The following is a 20,140-nucleotide window of genomic DNA, read 5'->3' on the forward strand; positions in this document are numbered from 1 at the left end:
TTTCAAGAGTCCCCTGGGTTCCAAGCTACGAAATATTGCTGATAATCCAGACCACTCTCCAAACCCCCCTATACATGCTCTATACTATTCAGGGTGGTGGAAATCCGCAATCTACACCCAGCTACGAACGCAGAGAGAAAATCAAATTTTGATATTAGATGTTATATATAGGGAGTTGCCAATATTGGTCCGACCAACCGAATTCCAAATGAATCATTAAATTAAAAAATTTAGATTTTGTTTAGATTCAATAAGGCGGATATTTCTTTCTCTCAACCAGGCAGCCACTACTAACTAAATAAGGAAGCAAGCAACTAACCAACATATCCAATCTATTAATGCATGATTCTCTAAAAAGATGGTTTATTGACAAAAAAAAACAATTCATTTTGAAGAATCAATTCAGTTTATTGCAGATTTTGACTTTACAAATTTAATCACCAAAACTGATTTCTGGCTGCAAATGTGATTTTTTGTCAATCATACCTACCGTATGTATATCCCCGGGCATATAAGTCAAGTTTAAAAACTCAAAAAAAAAGTTGCCAAACTGAGGGGTCGGCTCTGATCGCACTCAAACGAAATGACATCATGCTAACTTAAGTTCAGGACTAAGTTCTCACTGATGAGAGCGTACAATTTGTCGGGTTGGCTTATATGCGAATTTTTGTAAATACACCGTTTTTGGGCCGTTATTAGAGGGTCAGTTCATATACGAGTAAAGAACAAAACTTACTGGACTCCAAAAGGACATCTGGAATAAAGTGATGATACTAAAGTAAACTTCTGACTGAAATAGCATAACAACAACCTATAGTAATAGCAATAATGAGCAGTCATACACGAAAGGGAGAAAAGTTAATGAAAGCATAGAAACGCATGCAAGAGACAACGAAAAGAGATAGCAGCTAGCAGAAGAGCAAAGAAAAACATCTATTTATTTAATCTATGCATCGAACAATTAATTCACTTGACAGTGGCGTCTCAAAAATGATGTGTCCCATTTTGTCACTTGTACCAAAGTTCTGATTATTGGTTAATATATACAGGGTGAAAAAAATGGCATCATATATATAACAAAAATATATATATATTTGGGCAAATTCCCCTAATTGAGTTGGACTGGCGATTTGACAATCAACCTATAAGCTTTCCTCTCCCATGATCATGAATGAATATTAAATCGAGTTTTGGGACGAGTGGGCCATAAATTGACTGCTGGAACATCAAATCTAATTACATGTAGGATCAATATTATTTAAAGAGGAATTGCAAGCACTGAAGCCCCTGGGTGCTCATAATTTAATGCGAAATAGACATTTCCAAAGTGGCAGTGGAATACAGTGCATAGTCAAAATATACAAATTATTCATCGAGCATAATACATTCAATCATTAAGCTAAAAGCAGCTAAGACAGACTAGTCGATATTGGAGACATGGTACCAAAGTACAATTAATCAGGAAATAGGATATTTTACTACTTCCTGCTTCATGTTATAAACTTTGACCTCTAGCTGGAATAGGATAAAAAATATAAAATTCAATCCAAGAACTTACATGATAATATGGTTACATGGTCTCTTTGGTTGTTATTATTAAATATTTCCGGTAATAAGACGGGTAGTAAAATCGCATCAACATCTGAATCTCAAATTACCATGCAAAGGATTATGAGCAGTCGCCGCGTCTACGATTGGGACAATATAAATAGTATCACTGCTCCAAATTACCATCGCAATCCGTGGACATAAACATGTACGATTATATGTTGTTTTGATTAGCATTTTTGTAATTTAAAAACATATCTGAGCTGTTGCTGCAACAATTCCGCTTTATCGCAGAGCTGCCACTCATTATTTTGAGAATTTCACGGTAGGGAAAAACCTTTTTTGTCATGAGAAACAATGGCATAAACATAAACATGTACGATTATATGTTGTTTTGATTAGCATTTTTGTAATTTAAAAACATATCTGAGCTGTTGCTGCAACAATTCCGCTTTATCGCAGAGCTGCCACTCATTATTTTGAGAATTTCACGGTAGGAAAAAACCTTTTTTGTCATGAGAAACAATGGCAGTTACTGTATTTCCCGGCAAATATAACCTGCCAATAAGACGGGCAGTAAAATCGCAACAACATCTGAATCTCAAATTACCATGCAAAGGATTATGAGCGGTCGCCGCGTCTGCTATTGGGACAATATAAATAGTATCACTGCTCCAAATTACCAACGAAACGTGGACATAAACATGTACGATTATATGTTGTTTTGAAAAACATATCTGAGCTGTTGCTGCAACAATTCCGCTTTATCGCAGAGCTGCCACTCATTATTTTGAGAATTTCACGGTAGGAAAAAACCTTATTAAGTCAGCGATAATATCCACCGAGTAAAATTCATGTAAAAAAAAATGAATTAAATATACTTTACATTACCGTAATAACGGTATTATACATTTATCATAGTCGCGTTAGGGGATGTTATTGTCGAAGGTATTTTATGGTCTGAATTGAATAAAGCTACACAGGAAAAAAAATGAAAATTATCATACTCGTCTAATAAGACAAACCCCCCAAAATCAGGCCAAAAATATGGGTCTAGAAAAGCGACTTATTCGCCGGGAAATACGGTATATTAATTTGTTCTCACTACCAAAAATATTAACAAAACGTGTACCTCAACAACAATAATTATTTAAATTCACTTGACGGAATGCTTCGGTGTTCGAGCACTGAATTTGTGTTCAAGAACCGCAGCATTTTTGACTAGAGCCGAGGTGCATCGAGTCGTCGGACCACCGAGGTATCACTGTATTAGAAACATAACAGACTATTATAGTTTTCTGACCATAATTGCACAATTTCAACTTTTTGTGAAAAGCAATTGTCGTGGGATAGAAATTTTTCTGTGTCCGTCACCAGTGTTTGTTTCTGGCGTTGTATCTTGCTGTTTGTTAAGATCGAGTTCCCCGAGTGGTGTCCGCTTCTTCAACGGACTCTCTTTATGATCTTGTTTGTGACAATCACGACAAACAGCCATGTACTTATCCGACCCTCCTATGATTTCAACCTGTAATAGAGATGATATTCATTTAAAGCCGTCTGGACTTTGGAAATAAAGATGTCTAGATAAAGATGGCTCTATACAAGCAGTCTCTCATATCTCACAATATCTTAACGTAGAGCTCGACCGATATATCGGCCAACCGCCGGGCTGCGTGCTGCAACGGCTCTCGCCCCTGCTAACTGGTTTCCCAATATTTCTCTCGCTTTCATTTTGCGTTATAAAGGTGTCTCTCCTAATTCCCCGGTATCTTATGATTAGCCATTTCATGCATAGTCATAACTGAAAAGTTATTATCTTGAGTAACAATGACTTTTATAAAGTGACATTTTTGAGAGACTACACAAGGAGAAAAAGGCAAATTTAGTAACAGCATTAAACGGTGGTTCTATAAATAGAATCGATTGGAAGCTGGTGAGTTAGTAATCATAGAAACATGGTACAGGTAGCTCAAAGCAATAATGCCAGTTCCGAATTTGTGACCTCCCCAAATTCAATTTTGAATTTCTGGGGTAACAGTTTTGTTTATCATTTTGCTGAAAATTACAAAATTAAAACCTAATCCATTATTATTGACTAAATAAGGTATTGAGAGTCTCTGGAAACAAAGTTATTAAAAATGCAACATGTAACTGCACATATGCTATCACGATATCGAAGGAATTTATCATTATCACGATTCACTTTAAAATATATCAATTTATAATTTTTTAATACCCTCAACATATGTCCATAGTTATATCTAAAAACGTCACATTAACAATACTTTTTCCTGGAAATAGCTAGACTTATATTAGAGTAGCAGGAAAAGTTACAGAATAACATTTGTTCGAGTAAAAACCGGAGTTAGTTAAATAAAAGTCCCACTGCCATGATAATAAATATTAAAATGAAACTACAGACTCACAAGGTGCATCATAAAAGCGTGGCTCAAAATATGATTTATAGTAATATCGGCCACCAGTTGGCCGATATATCGATATCGTCGTCAAAAAGTGATATCGGTCGAGCTCTAATCTTAATTAAGAGTCACTTCTATTCGAAAGGACAATAGTCTTTCAGGTTCCCATGGTTGAGGTGGGGTGCATGGGATTCAAACCAGAGACGTGTTTTCGGCGATGCCACCACGTCATCGATAATTATTGATGAGAAGAATCTTAGCAATTAGAGTCATATTAATTAATATTGCACATCGTTGTGAAGTCGGAGTTGGACATGGTTTACTTGTATTGGCGCCTGAGTCGTATTGGAAGACACAATAAAAATTTCAGACTTTGACTGGTAAAATTTCCAACACAAACTAAAAAAACATAGTTATTCAAACATTCTCGACAATTAAAGAAGATTTTCATATGCCAAACTTGTCGTGGTCTAAATTTTCCTCTCTTTATTTGGGAGTTGAAGTCGAAGGCAACCAAAAGCCAGAGTCTCGTCTCGGCTCTAAAGCCCTAATGTTGGGTTTTGTCCCACAAATATGCATCCTAATGCTTGAATTATTTTCAAAATATATATACTACATTGGAACTATGGTATTAAAATGAAAAAGATAAATCTCTATGAATGACTTTTTAATTAAATTCATATATAGTATTAAGTCTGCTATAAATTGAGAAAAGTAAAAATAAATGCTAGTCTCAGAAATTGGATCACAATCATAAATTACAACATTCAAATAGAGAATGACATACATAACAATATTTTTATGCACTTTGAAAAGACAGTATCGTTTTAAGTTTTATAGAACCATTATCTGAAGAATAAAAACTCAGACCTGAGTTTCACAGCCGATTCTTTTTGTGAAGGCAGCTTCACCATAACACATCATACATACTGCATTAAGTTTGACAACACTTTCCGCTAGAGGTATTAATGATAAAAAAGATCCAAATCCCTGGGAAAATAAAATATACTGGTAACTGATTTTGACCTGGCCTGCTTTTCAATTTATTGTTTAGTATTGATTAAAATTCAAACAATATTATTGAATAGAATTTTTATATTTTTCCTACAATGGGGCATGGCCAACCATGGCCATATTACCATCGAGCTAATTAATATGAAACTAACATTATCCACCCTCTGAGAATAAGTAAACAATCCATAATTGAGGAAGATGTTCCAAAATCACCCTAGAATGGCTAAAACAACTAATGCCAAATTACTCAAAAAAGAATGCTATTCTCACCTTTCTTTGAAAAGTACCATCTAATGCAGCAACAATAACCCTCAAACCGTTGTTAGCCATGGTTTCACAAAATTCAACAATGTCGGGAAACTAAAAAAATATTTTAGAACTATTAGACGAATTAATAGCAAATGACTTGATGTTATATAACAGTTAACAGATACATATTTGCAATGTAAAAACTACAAAAAAAATGAGACTCAATTTTATACAGTTTCGACACTTTTACAAAATATATTGAAAATAATTTTTACTTCAGCTTGGTGTGTTTTGAAAATAAGTTTAATACTCTAGGGCTGGGAAGCCAGGATTGGAGTCCGTGATTCCACTCGCCTCCGTATGGTGGTTCAGTTAACCTCTTGTCGATTTGTAATGGGTTAGATAGGTTTCCACATCAGAGCCAAAAGAATTCAAAATACTTACAAATTGTCCTTCATCAATTCCGATTACTGAACAATTCAATGGAATAGAAACTTTTGATAAAACTTCAGTCTTTACAGCAGGTAGCATGTGTCTAGAAATAGGAAATTGTAAAAATTTGAATAAAGAACCAGAGCAACTTAGGCGGACCTTCAAAGTAAATTTAAATTACATCCAATAATTCCTCAGAATGTGAAGTATTAAATGAAGTCGTAGTTGGAAGTTGATATTTTGAGTTCCATGCAGTCAGGATCACAGATTGTCAATGGTGATAGAATAAGTGTTTTCTAGGAAGGCTCAAAGGGCATCGAATTCACCAAACATTCCTAACAGTCTATCAAAGACAGTTAGCATATGCCATAGTTTTGATTGTCAAAATTTGACTTTTTGAAATTCGAAGTCACATTTTTTTTACAAGATGGAGATGGGAGTTGATCAAATTTTTTCAATTCGAAGCCAGAAGCCAATTTAAAATTTCCTCTCATTCCACAGCTAAGGCAACTCAATGTATTCCTTAAAACAAAATTAATTATAAATAAATCAACAATTCTCTATCAAATACATACTTATCGTGAGTAGACATGAAATCATCACTGTAACGTGAATCTTTAGCGTATTTGATCAATAAACATTCGTGATTTGCATATTTATATCTCCGAATTCTTCTCATCAATTCAGTCCTAAAAAAAATGTTAGATTGGTTTGAAAATTGTCCACAATAACAATGCAGTAAAAAATATCAATTACAATAAATATTGATGAAAATTAAATTTTATTTTAGATGCCTTAATTATTGTTAAGAAAATAGAGTCGGAACCAAATTTCCTATTACTGGGATAGTGAAATAGAAATATAAACTTTAACCTTTGAACTTACGATTTTCCAGAAAACATTGGACCCAAAATGACCTGAAAAATAAATTAGGCGGTGGAAAAATAACAGTCAGACATGCAGTTTATAACAATGGCACTTTGGTCGGACAAAACATTACAGAAATACATTTATTTTTGTGTGCAGCAGGACTTCTTAGTTGGATAGAATAGTTATGTTTATTCCTGCTATAGCATCCTTGCAGTCAATGCATACGGATCCACTAGCATAAAGACAAAGATGAAGGATAGGGAGTTAGTCTCGCGCAACCCAACTCAAAGTTATTGACAGTGATCATCCAAAAAACTTGCAGATGAGGGACACAAAATCTGAAACTTCTTGTCCAACAGATTGGTATTACCAGAATTGCGCACTTTTTATTAGCTTTGGATTATAATCAAAATTGCGAAGTTAAGGAAAATTTAAATTGACACAATCTGCTGGTTGAAAAAATTTGGTTTTTGACTTGCAATTTCGACTCGGGCTCCAGCTCTGGAAAAATAGACTTTTGGAAACCAAAACATTGGCATTTGCAAAACTGTCTGTTAAGTAGGAATGCTTAATTACCTAAGGTTTGTGGAGTTTCTCAAAAATTCTTTTATCACCATTAAAACTGTGAAAGCAAATTTGACTCTGACTCCAGGACACAATCATAAAATCTGGGAAATTCATGATTTGGACAAAATAATTGATGTCTTTCAAATATAGGGATTATTCTTGGAATCGAAGATTTGTGACGTACTACACAAGCAGACAAGTACTGACAGACTGATGTAACTTAATATTGTTCCCGTACAATAAATAGATAGTTTATTTGAATACTCCATAATATACACAAATTTAAAATGGAGAATTCTGGAGGGTGAGCAAAACCTCAAGAAAGTTAAAAACATGAGAGATATCATGTGCCCGCCCAAAAACACAAACCTAGTAAACATGAGGCTTGGGCCAGAAATAATCAAACAAAAGATACTCGAATGTATTGAACTTCCGAGCTGTTATACTTTTGAAACACCTAGGATATTGCAGTATTGCAGCAATATTGACCAATTCAATAGGTACAGTATATGCCAGCAGTACGCTGTTAATTGAATGTTTGTTTTGTGATATTGCGATAAACCGAAGATCTTTGGCGTCAAATGTAAACCTTGATTAACGGATAATATTATTTCCAGTTCTCAAAAATTTTCTACAATATGTTATATTGATCATCACAAAATGAAACCCTCGACACCAGATTACTTTGCTGCTCTGACAGTCTACAGGTTTTGATATCAGAGTACCAGCACACGTCTGCTTGAAATTAGCATAAGCTGAATGCCCTGTACGATCATTGAATGTTTGTACTGCCCATATGCTTAAAATTGTCCATGTTTCGTAACTTATTGAGAAAACCATCTTAATCCAATAATTTTCCAGAAGAAATTCACGAATTTAAGCAGATATCTGGATATAAAAGGGAGCAGCCAAAACACTTCATTATTCATTACCAGTTCAGTTAATAGTTGAAATAAAAAAAACACATTTTTACCTGAATTTGTCCTCGATTTTTCGTCGGACTATGAGATAAACCAGAGATAGACAAACAAGACATTGTAATAGGATTTCCAGCTAAAGACATAACATTGCATACATGTTGGAAATTATATAAAAAAAACATTGTAAATTATGAATTAAAAATATTATGTGCATTGTACAGTTATAGAGCATTGAGGACCAGAGGGACTGAACAATGCTGCAATGTCAGAATGTAGTGAATACCGTAACAATAGTGTATTTGGAGCATTTATGAAAATTAAAATAAACCACTGAACTACCTGCACAGCGCGGCGGTGTGGCCCAACGGGCTAAGCGTTAGGAATACGCTCGCCACCGCACTTCTAATTACTCTGCGTGGGTTCGCAGGTTCGAATCCCATGCAGGGATGGTTATGTGCGAGAGGATTGCTGGACTCCTCGCCGTCGTTGGGTGGTTCACGTAACCGCTGGTCGGTTACGGCTTCCTCCACCACCAAGTCCATGCTTCCGAAAACAAACAATACAGTAAAACAAATCCCATACCCGACTTGGAATGGTAACCGGACGAGAGGCCGTGGTTCGCCATATGGATAAGCCGTCTTATCGGCTTTCCTCTCCCCCGGGATAAATATGTAAATCCTATCCTATCCTGCACATCTAACGTTATGGCCTGATTATACCGGAAACTCACATATGCACATGTCGTACTAAATAAATGCAAAAGTTGAACATGGAAAGGCATAGCCAAAATTCCAAGCAAGTCACTAACCTGCAATACGAGAAGCAATCCCAGATTGAGCGACTCCGCAAGATCTTTTTTGTTGACATCCTGCGAGCGGCAACAACAAACGTCTCCCCGCCAAAATACGAATCAAATTTACGCGGTCAGGCATAGTAAGTTTACCGCCTATTTTCATTTATTTGTGGTTTATGTTATATTTTTAAATTAGTTCGCTTGCCAAGAGCAACACCAACATCATTGTACCACACCATTAATCAAACTAAATTTTATGATATTGTCCGAATCATGAAACACACAGAAAACGTAGTAGGCTTACCGTGTCCTTTCTGTGCGACCAAGCGAATAGTTCTAATATCATTGGCAGAATGAGAGGCCGCGTCAATCTGCTGTGAGAAATAATAAGTAATAATAACGATAAGTGTATTTCGACTCCATAAAAAATTTGAATGTTGAAACCCTCCCCAGTCCCCCCACACACATAAAATAAAAAAAAATGTAATGCCCCGGCCCTGGCTATGCCTATAGATCCACTTTGGGTGCAAACGCAGCATTTTCTATTTATATGTTCTTGTATTCTATATAGTCACAGAGGAGGTAATCTCAGCTCAGGGCTCAGGCTCATTTGTCAATGTTGGGTTCATGGCTTCGAAAGTCGTGAAAGACAAAATTTTGTTGCCTACAATGCATTGGCGTTGCTATTGTAGTAATCCGCGATTCCTTGTGGAAATGCACAACGAAGCACATGCAAAAAAAAAACACAAATTCATTTAATTCAATTCGTTTATTACTCCAGACCGCTGTGGTCCATATAAAAATAACACAACAAATAAGCATAAGCAAAAATACAATGAATGTAATGAAAGTGTTGAGGTACATCTTGACATACGATGAAGTTACAAAGAATTTTGTGCAAAAATAATATCATATTTTGTATTTTGCACATTGTAAAATCCACTAATATTTGATTAATATTTTTATTCATAATTACCATGATTTATTAAAAATGATGATTTTGGTATAGCAAAATAGCCAGCGTCACATATGTGAGGCTGCTCGATAACCGTTAGCCTACGCCCTACTGGTTTATTGCGGGTCCCTTTGCGATAAAATTTTTTTTTTGTTACCTTACTGTTTGTACACTTTCGTATTTTCGGCAAGTGAAAAAACAAACCACTGACTGACTAATGACCGAATTAGTTGAGATAGTTTGACTGATAAATAGCTAAAATCAGGTTAGAATATTTTCCCCATTTCTACTCGTGAGGGTAGATCGGGCATGACTCAGAATTAACAAGGCAGATTTCACAATCATGATCCCTCTACGCAAAATTTTTTTTTTCAACATTAGTACCCTAACTTTTCCTCTGAAAACATCCTAGATCAGATCAAAGAGCTGAATATAACGGAAATATCCGTCTACATCTAGCCGATACCGATCCCTAAAATTGTCCGATATTGCTAATGACCTCTCTCTACTCTCTACTCTCTACTCTACATCTCTGGTCTTGACACGATATGAACGGAGATGGCACAGCTTCAACAGCTTGTTTTCTGATTAACGCCATGATGATTTTGATCGCCCGGCTCTTATTCTGCTAATTCTTAACAATCAATAAAATCTTCTGCAAATATTCGTGGCCAATTTTTGAGTTAAAGAAGCACTACACGAACTTACGTTCCTGACGAAGTTATCTCAGCAATACAATTGCTTAATTTCATCTATCTCAGTAGGTTCGTTTGGAAGGAGGATAGATGGTGAGTCAAAAAACGTCGGGTTATCGATGAATCGCTCGCGAATAGATCAGAATAGAGAGAAATATAGCAGAAAAACACGTACAGGTTTGATTCAGGGCAAGTGCCGCAAAATCGCTTTTCAAAGAATAAGCGCAACCATCATAATAGTACATGATAAATTCTGGTATGGGGTTTCTTCCCATAGCTGCCAACCGGAGCTGTAAATCCTGCCCACAAACTCTACAGAAAATCAAAAATATGTGAACATTGACCTTGACATACTTTTGTTTTTAAACCGAAAAAATAGAAAAGTTGTTTCTTGCTTGATCGCCTTTATCCTGGCTAAAAACTGCATACATAAGAAAAATTAGACCCCTCCTTATGCACTGTATTACATTCGGGAATATACAAACCTAGCTTCTGAGTAAGCAAATAAAAACACGAATAATATATCGAATCATATATTTTGAAGTCCCGTTGTTGTTGTAGTTTTAGATATAAATTGTTGATCCTCTAAATGTGAGCACGATTAAAATAAATGGATTGTCCATGGTTCTCTAAATCGTTTTAACTAAGTAGTCTGAACTTTTAATTTTCCATATTTTTTCGAATTCTTTCTCTCAATTGTTGGAAGGCCTTTTCACTTTCAGAATCCCACCACGGCACTATTGGCATCCAAGTCCGATTTTCTGGGTCAAGGTTAGGCAAGATGATATCTATCTCTGTAATGAATAGAATGTACATGTCAAAATAGAAGAAGCCTTAAAACAAAACGCTAGTACGCGAAGACATTCGATAATGTTTCTTTGTGTTTACCGAGTCAGATATGAAATAGTTCTGTTCAAATTTCAAATCTGGTAGTTTGCAAAAAGTTTCAATAAAGATCACAAAAGTTTATAAAGAGAATCTTTTGTGCTTGATATTTATTATTTAACATTTTCAAATTAACTATGATTTGTTCCTATTACAGACTATCTGAGTAGAATCGTAAAAGGAATAATAGAATAAAAAGACAGACAGCATCATATTTTCTGTAATGTTATAAATTTTCTTACCTGTCGCATTATTGTCCCCTTTGGTGTTGTTAACGCTCTCAGCACTGCAAATATAACGTAAATAATATAAAATTGTTTACAATATTGTAAACACGTTCGAACTACCGTAAATAGCACACATATTAAAGAGCAAGCATATTATATAGATTCGTAAGAAGGCAAGTCATTTATTAAACTATAATTTATTTGAAAAGATTTGGGTTTATAAGTTCATATAAACTCCAGTAATCTATATATGATTATTCAGGCACATATATATATGTGCCATAAATATATATATATTTAGTTATCATACATATTTTTCCGTTGTGCTTACCAGATGCAAAACGCCACAACTTGCATGATCAGCAGAAGCTTGAAAATCTTTGATGCCATTTTCTCTTTTTCGCGATATGCTGCTCTCGATGAACATCGACAAAAGTGACTTGTTACGATCCTGTCAGCCTTATATTCTGAAATAATTTCCGGTTATTTTTAAAACATATGACACTTTAAATATATTAAAATTAATGACAAACCTCCAGATGGGTCGTTTCCATAAATTGCGTTTCTATGGATCGAAATTTGAAAAGTATAGTTTTTTTTTTCATGGTAATTTTATTTTTTTTAATCATTTTGAGCAGATTATATATAACTAGGTTTAACGCAAGGATCGTTTACATGAATTTCCTGAAAATTCAGCAGATACATATTGTGAAAAAACGTCATCCGCAGATTTAATGTAGCCAATGCGTAATTAACAATTTTTGTTTAGTGTAGTAGAGTAAGAACCACTTTTTTCACTACTTCGTAAATTAGATTCGGTATACCTAAACAATTTTTCTCATAGTCTATTATATATACGGTTCGTTTATATATTGAGCTTTTAGTAGTTGTTTCTAAATTAAATATCCAGTCTATAAAATCTCAATCAATAGTTTGACCTGATTTTCAACTTTGTTACATGAATGAAAATAAAAATTTTGAGGAAATTTTTTTGGAGGTGATTCCTTTGCCCCAAATTGTTTAATTTTATTCGTGACAGCTTTTCATCCAACATAGCCTATTTATTAAAGCAAACGCTGACTTAAAATTTTAACTACCGTGATTGCATATTAGTTTATTTTATGTTTTCCTGCCGTTATTGATAAAGTAATTCTGATTATCGGTTGATATTTTCCCTATGGAAATAGATTGAATTCTAAATTCAATATGCGAAAATATCCGGCGTTTTGAAAATTATTGGAAAAGGGTTACATTAATTTTTACAACGAATTTCACTAGTACATATAGATAAATTAAGTCAAATGCAAAAATATATCAGAAAGAACATATTATTCATACATATTATCATAAATTTTAAATTATTTTTTCACGAGAATGTTACCAGTAGGTTTATAAGGTTTATTATATTGAATCTATGTAAAAAAAATGGTAAGATTATATGAATTGCGCAGTATTGAAAATGGATGTAGGTGGCTGAGCACAGACTAATCATGATGTAGACACTGATTGTTCTGTTTATCTTCAAATTTCCAAATGCCTTTTTTATTTAAATGAATTTAGTAGCAATATAGTTAATATTATATTTTTTCTACAGGTTTGGTAAAGAAGGTGTTTTTTTAACTAGAAAATCGATTTTTGTTGTTATACCAAAGATATTTGGTAATATTGCTCGACTAATACCCTTCATTTCGCAACAGTCGGTTATTTTCACCTATTTATTTAGAATTCAATCCATTCCCATATGGAAAATATCAACCGATAATCAGAAATACTTCAGCAATAACGGTAGGAAGTCATAAAATAAACTAATATGCAATAACGGTAGTTACAAGGAAATATTAGGTCAGCGTTTGCTGTACTAAATAGAGTTTATTTAGTACAGCAAACGCTGACCTAATATGCGCGACTTCATTCCACTGATTGTTGAAATATTATTCGTGACTCATTTTTATCTAATATAGCCTATTTATTACAGCAAACGCTGCCCTAATATTTCCCTGTAACTACTGTGATTGCATAATAGTTTCTTTCACGGCTTCCTATCGTTATGGCTATATATTTCTGATATTTTTTCCATATGGAAATAAATTAAATTCTGAATTCAATAGATGGAAATAACAGGCGTTTTAAAGTTTATCGGAAAAAAGTATTCAATTAGTTTTTATGAGAAATGCTATGCATATTAACAGTTTAAATCTATGAGATAATATTTAGTGTGCGTGCTGTATCCATTAAGCTATACCGAAAGCGTCAAAACAGTTATTTCCTATGAGATCGTAACCGTTAGGAATACGCTCCAACCGCACCTCTGATTATCCTGCGTGGGTTCGATTGTTGGACCCCTCGCCGTCGTAGGGTGATTCTAGTAACCGGGGCTTCCTTCACCATTAAGTCCACGTACCTGAAAAAACAACAACAAGTAACAGGCTAACTAATTCCATACCCAACATGTACCGGTAACCGAACGAGAGGTCGTGGTTCGCCATGCATATCATTAAGCCGTCTTATCGACTTCCAGCTTCCCCGGGATAAATATGTAAAACCTATCCTGTCCTAATAATTGTGTTCTAGATATCCCTATGAAATATGGTGGACGTGGGATATTGGCATTTGTCTCTGCTCTGGACATTGGTATCAAACTACCGGCAATCTTATTTGGTAAGGAACATTGCATGTGTTGTATGTGTAACATTTATTTGTAGTTGAGCACAATAACGAGTTGTTAGTTGTTGAGAATTACAGTCAATAAAAATCCAACTTGAAAAAATTGTTCGCAATCAAAGCTCATTTAAATTTTTTTTGATAGTTTAACAACTGCTAGCTTAGCCTGATTTTAAACTTTATTATATAATACAACATATATATATTGAACGACTTTTTTCACTGATTATTATTTTCTACTAATATTTCCCTGTTACCAATGTAAGTGATTGCACATTAGTTTATCTTATGACTTCTCCTAAATATTTTCCATGTAGTAATAGATTAAATTCTAAATCTAATACACGAAAATATCCGGGGTTTTAAAAACTATTGGGGAAATGCTTAACTAATAGTAGGAGCATATGCCTTCGGGTCCGTTAAAATTTTTCAAAATAATCTTTAAATTGCATGCTATCAAGTTTACATACTTTATTCATATAAAATAACAAAATCTCGCCTGTATTTTTGTTGAATATGCCAAATGAAAATAATTTCCGTGTGGAATTGAAGATGTGCACATGTTTCATCTCACTGCCCTTCAATGGGCACAAAATGAAATGACGCGCCGGTCAAGATTGTTATTTCTACCTCTGTACTACTTCGATTATGACATCATTTGTACACTTTTCATTGCGCCATCGCCAAGAAAGCGGTGACACGGACGCCATTATGACGATTTACAATGACGTCACACATGACGCAATCCGATAATATCTCGACCAGAATAAGTATAAAACCAGACGTTGAAAAGACTAGGTCAGTAGGTTCTTTATTGAAAGTGTTACGGTATCGCCTTGATGGCGATGATGCTGTACTGGTGCCGGGGCGGTATCGTAACGTTATATCAGTATATAACTTATTTTGGTTTGTTACCTTTTGACATTTAGCATGATTCTGTATGTTTTAATTTTAGGTTTTTTCCTATTTTCATGATATTTAAATTCACCGCCGTCGGATACCCTTAAGTTACTACCTATCAACGGAAAAAAAGTATAAATGGACGGCTTTCTAAATAAATCCGGGGAAGCCAGAAGAAATGTATTGCAAACACTCTTCTTCAGCAAAAATGGAAAAACCAAGGAAGAACTAGAACATGACACCGTGAAAGAAATCGTGGAAAAGGCATTTAAAAATGAGAAGTCAAATCCATACTTTTCAATTATGATGGATGCAATGGGAGACATTGGGTAAGATTGCAATGATATAATACCTGCACGAGCCTTTATTTCATTGATCAATAGGCTGATATGGTAAATTATGTGAGAGGAAAGTCGATAAGCTGGCTTAATCTTACAGTGGATCGTGTGGTCCTGGCCGTGGATATTCGTATAGAGATGACAGTATGATGATGGAGAAAGGCATAGCCAGCTAGTGAACTAGGTGGCAAAGAGTCCTCTCGAACATAATTTGTCCTCAATGGGGTTTAAACCCACACATTTCAATCAGAGATGTGGTAGCAACCATGCTCATAGTACTTTGCAGGATGCATCAACCTGAGAGTATGATTGTTGAATGTGAATGCCAGCTTCAAATTGGAAATATTTCTTATATATCCAGGTGTTTTGTTGATGTGGATACTAATATTGCTGTAAAACAATGCGGTGAGGAGCTGGAGGAAATGCTGGGAGCTTTCAACTATGAAAAAAATGAAATAGAAATATGTCAAGATTCCTTCAGTAAAGCCTCTTTTGCTAGCCAAACAAGGGCAATGCAGACAACATTGAGGTAAATAGACAAAATTTGTCACTGTTAACTCCCACAAACATTTTCCAAACTTATCTTATTATCTTTTTATGCAGTAATATACTTGTATCAGCGTTCGATCACTGTCGAGCGAACCTGAACTACAAGGAACCAGAGATGGACATGTGTAGTTCCATTCGTGCCGCAGCACTTAGCGGACAATGCAGTTCGGAAACTCTGCAGATGGGTTCAAGAAAGGTTGCATCTAGCAAGAGGTACTAACAATTTTGAACTTCTGTGTGTTAATGTTTGTGTATGATTATACCCAAGAGTTTGAAAAATCTAGAATGCTTACATAAAAGTTGTGATCTCTTTTCAATGACATAAACCAGCGGTTCTCAACTGGGGGCCAGTGGCCTCCCCAAGAGGGCCACAGACCTAGCCGCAAAACGCCTTGCCTTCTACATTATACTTTCCAAGAGAACTGTTTTTTCTAGTTTTATTGCTTGATAGGGTTGTTGAGCATGAATTGTTTGAACATATTGGGATTTAGAATCAACCAACCAAAATAACACCATAAATATACCACTGGAATGATAAACATGGGGGCCACGAGCCATAAAAGGTCGGGAACCCTCCTCATTTACATTTAATTCATGTATCAAAAAGCAAATTATGTAGTGGGACAACAAGACTCTGAAATGTCACGTTATTTTCCCGTATTCTCAGCAGTAATGATAATTATTTGTTCACAGGGGTTACCAATCCTGTGTGATAAGGAATGCAGTACAATCTTTTCTGTCAAGGCATCCAGATTACGACCTGAACGCTGTTCAGCCATTGGTTAAGAAGGTTTTTCTGACATGTTTTTACGATCACAGTCCCCATGATAGACTACCGTATGATGAGAAACAAGCAGAACTGTCTTATAAAGCTTATATACATAGAAATCGATATTCTATATGAATGACCTGATGTTTTCTATATTTGTATTATTTTTCTAATATCCAATTTCAAATGAATTCACTGTTGCGTGATACTTTGACCACGGTGGTCAATCCATATGTGTTGAGTGTACGCTTCGCTCCCGCTACCCCATCGTCTTGCTTGCTAATTTCCGAAAAGAAGGTGAGCTCTCAAACCCTTACTTTTTGTCACTGTTGGACTCGCTTGAGAGACCAAATAATTTAATTGTTCCGGCATCTCTATCATGTTTATACTTGTCTTTGTCATCACATGCGAATGCGAGTAAGAGTTGCTTAGGATGCCACGCTACGGTGAATGTTGGTGATTCACATTTGACCTGCATGGCAAACAAAAAAAGAGAGCAGTGTCATCCACAAGTGTTCCCAAGAATTAAACCAAGAAACAGAAAAATATTCAGTCAAATAGGGCAAAAATAGCCCCTAGCGACTTCGATTTTGGTTTAGTATTTCCGCCTCCATATACTCTGTGTCTGAATCAAGTAAATGATAGACAGAGTACCTACCTCACAAACATTTTCACCGGTTGCTACGCTAGAAATATCAATGAAATGATCTTCAGATGCCGAAGCTATAAGTTTGCCATCATGACTGAAACTCAATGTTCGAACAGGCCAGTCAAGCCTAGCACAAAAATATATTTAAGAAAATGTTTAGTGGCTCTGAAAATGCAGTATATGCTTGAAGTTTTTTTGTAAAACCTACCTTGAAAATGTCTGCACACAAACAAGTTCTGTTACATCCCATAAATTTACTAATGCATCAGCACTGCCTGTTGCAAAATAGCGACCTGTAGGGTCAAACTCAATGCATATACAGTTGGCTGTATGTCCACTAAGCGATTGAATCAGCTTTAGGTCAGGATAACTGTAAATTAATTTCACAAATTGTTAAATAATGCCTGAAGTATATTTAGTGCACTGGCCCACTGTTTTCAGCAAGCCATTCTGAGAGAGAAGAGAAAGCACCAGACCTTGCCTGAATGACCACACCGTCCACTCGCCCCAGATACCGATAATACTTATCTACTCTTTTTACTGATACTCTAACACTCATTTATATATAGCTTGAAAAAAAGGCCTCGAGCCCTCACCCAAACCTACTTAAAAGAGTACTTATTTTAGTAATAGTGCTTAGGAATGTATTTGAAAGAAATAAATGCTGCTTACCTTAGTATATTAACAGTACCTAATCCTGTCGTCAGAAAAAATAGATCATTGGAATTATTCCAAGAAATTTCATTCACCTGGACAAATAAAATAAAAAATATTTCACAAAAATATCCATTACTACGTTGGCTTAGTTACAAATACATGAAACTTACTTCAACTTTAAACTGCTCATATGCCTTTACTTTCCATGTTTTTGTATCAAAAAATGTCACCAAATCTTCTTTATTTCCAACTGCGATTGTTTGCCCATTGGGACTCCAGCATATGTTTATGTTTTCACCTGGAATACCAATATCGATGTTGTCAAGCTAAATTATAGATATATCTCAAATCAGTGGTTGGCACGATGTGTTAAGGATCAGGAATACACTTGCCATCGCAAATCTGATCACCCTGCGTAGGATGGTTTCCATGGTCGGTTACAGCTTCCTAAAGCAAATCAGATCCCTACTTTCTGGGAAATGGCTTGGTGAGATTCCCGAGAGCAAGTTGAAATCGCTAATTAAACAATACCTTTTGTTTGCATCGTTATTGAGCATTTCCCACTTCTTGCGTCCCATATTCTTACTGTTTTATCACCAGAAGCGGTTGCAAATAAATCTGGATGGCTTGGATGCCAACAAAGCTGATCTACACTGTCTGTGTGCCCTTTGTATGATTGATCTCTGGACTAAATCACAAAAAAATGCATATTAGTCTACAGATATCTATCGTTGCTGTTAAATGGACAATTCATTCCGAGATAGTCATATCTAATCCAGCTTGGTCTTTTCATTCATTGTGCATTAAAAAGACAATCATCACATTTGATTTATTCATAAATTATTTATATCAAAAGGGGTGTACGCCTTACATTTGTGTTTTAGGCCAGTATGGTCTTGTGTATTTATAATTACTAACTCTTTTATATTGCTTTTACGAGACGAATAAACATACATACATTAATCTGCATGGGTTTACAGGTTCCTATCCCAAGCAGGGATAGTTATGTGTGAGAGTATTGCTGGACTCCTCGTCGTCGTAGGGTGGTTCACGTCTTAACTAATGGCAGAATGGTTGCAAGAAAGGTATTTAACATGTTATTGTATCAATTTCTCAAACAGGTTCACATCTAGAATATTGAAAATACTGAAGAAATAGCAACAGACTATGTTATAATGAAAGTTTTCTATTTATTTTATATCGCATTTTCCCACGAGAAACCTGGTTTCTGGGAAATCCCCCCCCCCATTTTCACAATACCAAGATACCATTATACAGCATTGTCTGATACAATATGCACGTAAAACTTTTACAAACCAGCCTGTCTTTATCCAGAGTAAAAACACTGGCAGTTTGATCGAAAGATCCAGAAGCAAGTCTTCTTCCGTCACAGTTCCAAGCAACAGAATGGACTTTCGATGTATGAGCACCATATTCTTTTTGTCGATCGTGTAATTTAAAATATTGCTGCATTTTCTTCGTGAAATCCATTTTTAACGTGGCGCGCGAGCTTTAATTTTTAGCAAGTCGCAACTGATCAATTTTAATTTCAATTTAACCCGGTATTATTATACCAACACAGAAGATTTACTGAATAAATCATTTTATATTTATCAGATTTACATTAAAAATACGAGGCAAAAACACTCTTTCACTTTAAATTATTACTATTTCATTGCTGCTGTAGGTATTCACCTAGTTTAAGTAAATTTATGTAGTTAATAAACAGTTTTTGTTTTTTGAAGATTATAATAATGAATGATTTGTTAAAAGCTTTGATGCATGAATAGTTATGAATTGGACCGTCAATAAATACTAATGTACAAGTAAACACCGTGCATTTATTGTGGAATGTTTTCACTCAAAATGTTCCATTAGTAAAAAGCTTACTTTTATATATCTGGTTTTGTCAATAAACAAATTTTTCGTTACTGGGCAAGTGTCATATTGTAAACCTAGAAAGCTTCATAGCGAGAGAGAACGGAACGTAGTTGTGAATTTGGCGTCCTTACCTTTTGGGGGAGACAAATACGATTTACTTA

The 20,140-nt window shown here is 35.1% G+C and overlaps 4 protein-coding genes across 4 annotated transcripts; 1 reads left to right on the plus strand and 3 right to left on the minus strand.

Moving 5' to 3' along the window:
- Nucleotides 1-346: 346 nt before the first annotated feature.
- LOC120342857 (thymidine kinase, cytosolic-like) lies at nt 347-9,135 on the minus strand. The gene is made up of 8 exons (XM_039411848.2): nt 8,829-9,135; nt 8,074-8,153; nt 6,549-6,580; nt 6,239-6,352; nt 5,676-5,766; nt 5,253-5,342; nt 4,839-4,958; nt 347-3,073 (listed from the first exon to the last, which is right to left on the minus strand). Exons 1-8 carry the CDS (start codon nt 8,974-8,976, stop codon nt 2,867-2,869), a joined length of 882 nt encoding a protein of 293 aa, XP_039267782.2. The 5' UTR covers nt 8,977-9,135; the 3' UTR covers nt 347-2,866.
- A 1,767-nt stretch (nt 9,136-10,902) lies between these two features.
- LOC120342966 (uncharacterized) lies at nt 10,903-13,978 on the minus strand. Its single transcript, XM_078114882.1, has 4 exons — nt 13,882-13,978; nt 11,907-12,042; nt 11,591-11,634; nt 10,903-11,257 (listed from the first exon to the last, which is right to left on the minus strand). The coding sequence occupies exons 1-4, from the start codon at nt 13,961-13,963 to the stop codon at nt 11,124-11,126; spliced, it is 396 nt and encodes a 131-aa protein (XP_077971008.1). The 5' UTR covers nt 13,964-13,978; the 3' UTR covers nt 10,903-11,123.
- Nucleotides 13,979-15,191: 1,213 nt separating this feature from the next.
- On the plus strand, nt 15,192-16,927 carry LOC120342880 (mitochondrial inner membrane protease ATP23 homolog). Its single transcript, XM_039411921.2, has 4 exons — nt 15,192-15,465; nt 15,836-16,003; nt 16,078-16,236; nt 16,717-16,927. The coding sequence occupies exons 1-4, from the start codon at nt 15,275-15,277 to the stop codon at nt 16,925-16,927; spliced, it is 729 nt and encodes a 242-aa protein (XP_039267855.2). The 5' UTR covers nt 15,192-15,274.
- Nucleotides 16,928-16,956: 29 nt separating this feature from the next.
- On the minus strand, nt 16,957-19,924 carry LOC120342826 (THO complex subunit 3-like). Its single transcript, XM_039411818.2, has 7 exons — nt 19,416-19,924; nt 18,630-18,786; nt 18,269-18,396; nt 18,114-18,190; nt 17,650-17,811; nt 17,451-17,568; nt 16,957-17,264 (listed from the first exon to the last, which is right to left on the minus strand). The coding sequence occupies exons 1-7, from the start codon at nt 19,587-19,589 to the stop codon at nt 17,106-17,108; spliced, it is 975 nt and encodes a 324-aa protein (XP_039267752.2). The 5' UTR covers nt 19,590-19,924; the 3' UTR covers nt 16,957-17,105.
- Between the last annotated feature and the right edge of the window lie 216 nt (nt 19,925-20,140).

Source organism: Styela clava, chromosome 1 (assembly GCF_964204865.1).
Source record: "Styela clava chromosome 1, kaStyClav1.hap1.2, whole genome shotgun sequence".
In the NCBI taxonomy this organism is placed as follows: Eukaryota; Metazoa; Chordata; class Ascidiacea; order Stolidobranchia; family Styelidae; genus Styela; species Styela clava.

Bases quoted from the DNA above. Each gene is read 5' to 3' on its own strand.
- LOC120342857 (XM_039411848.2), bottom strand. From the start codon at position 8,976: ATGAAAATAGGCGGTAAACTTACTATGCCTGACCGCGTAAATTTGATT. The intron at 6,353-6,548 runs GTAAGTTCAAAG...CATTTTTTTTAG, and splicing joins CCAATGTTTTCTGGAAAATC to GACTGAATTGATGAGAAGAA. The intron at 5,343-5,675 runs GTAAGTATTTTG...ATATTTTTTTAG, and splicing joins GAATTGATGAAGGACAATTT to TTTCCCGACATTGTTGAATT.
- LOC120342966 (XM_078114882.1), bottom strand. From the start codon at position 13,963: ATGGTGAAGGAAGCCCCGGTTACTAGAATCACCCTACGACGGCGAGGG. The intron at 11,635-11,906 runs GTAAGCACAACG...TTATATTTGCAG, and splicing joins GTTGTGGCGTTTTGCATCTG to TGCTGAGAGCGTTAACAACA. The intron at 11,258-11,590 runs GTAAGAAAATTT...TATTCATTACAG, and splicing joins AGGGGACAATAATGCGACAG to AGATAGATATCATCTTGCCT.
- LOC120342880 (XM_039411921.2), top strand. From the start codon at position 15,275: ATGGACGGCTTTCTAAATAAATCCGGGGAAGCCAGAAGAAATGTATTG. The intron at 15,466-15,835 runs GTAAGATTGCAA...TTATATATCCAG, and splicing joins GATGCAATGGGAGACATTGG to GTGTTTTGTTGATGTGGATA. The intron at 16,004-16,077 runs GTAAATAGACAA...CTTTTTATGCAG, and splicing joins GCAATGCAGACAACATTGAG to TAATATACTTGTATCAGCGT.
- LOC120342826 (XM_039411818.2), bottom strand. From the start codon at position 19,589: ATGGATTTCACGAAGAAAATGCAGCAATATTTTAAATTACACGATCGA. The intron at 18,787-19,415 runs GTTTGTAAAAGT...TTTGTGATTTAG, and splicing joins CTCTGGATAAAGACAGGCTG to TCCAGAGATCAATCATACAA. The intron at 18,191-18,268 runs GTAAGTTTCATG...TTATTTGTCCAG, and splicing joins ATGAGCAGTTTAAAGTTGAA to GTGAATGAAATTTCTTGGAA.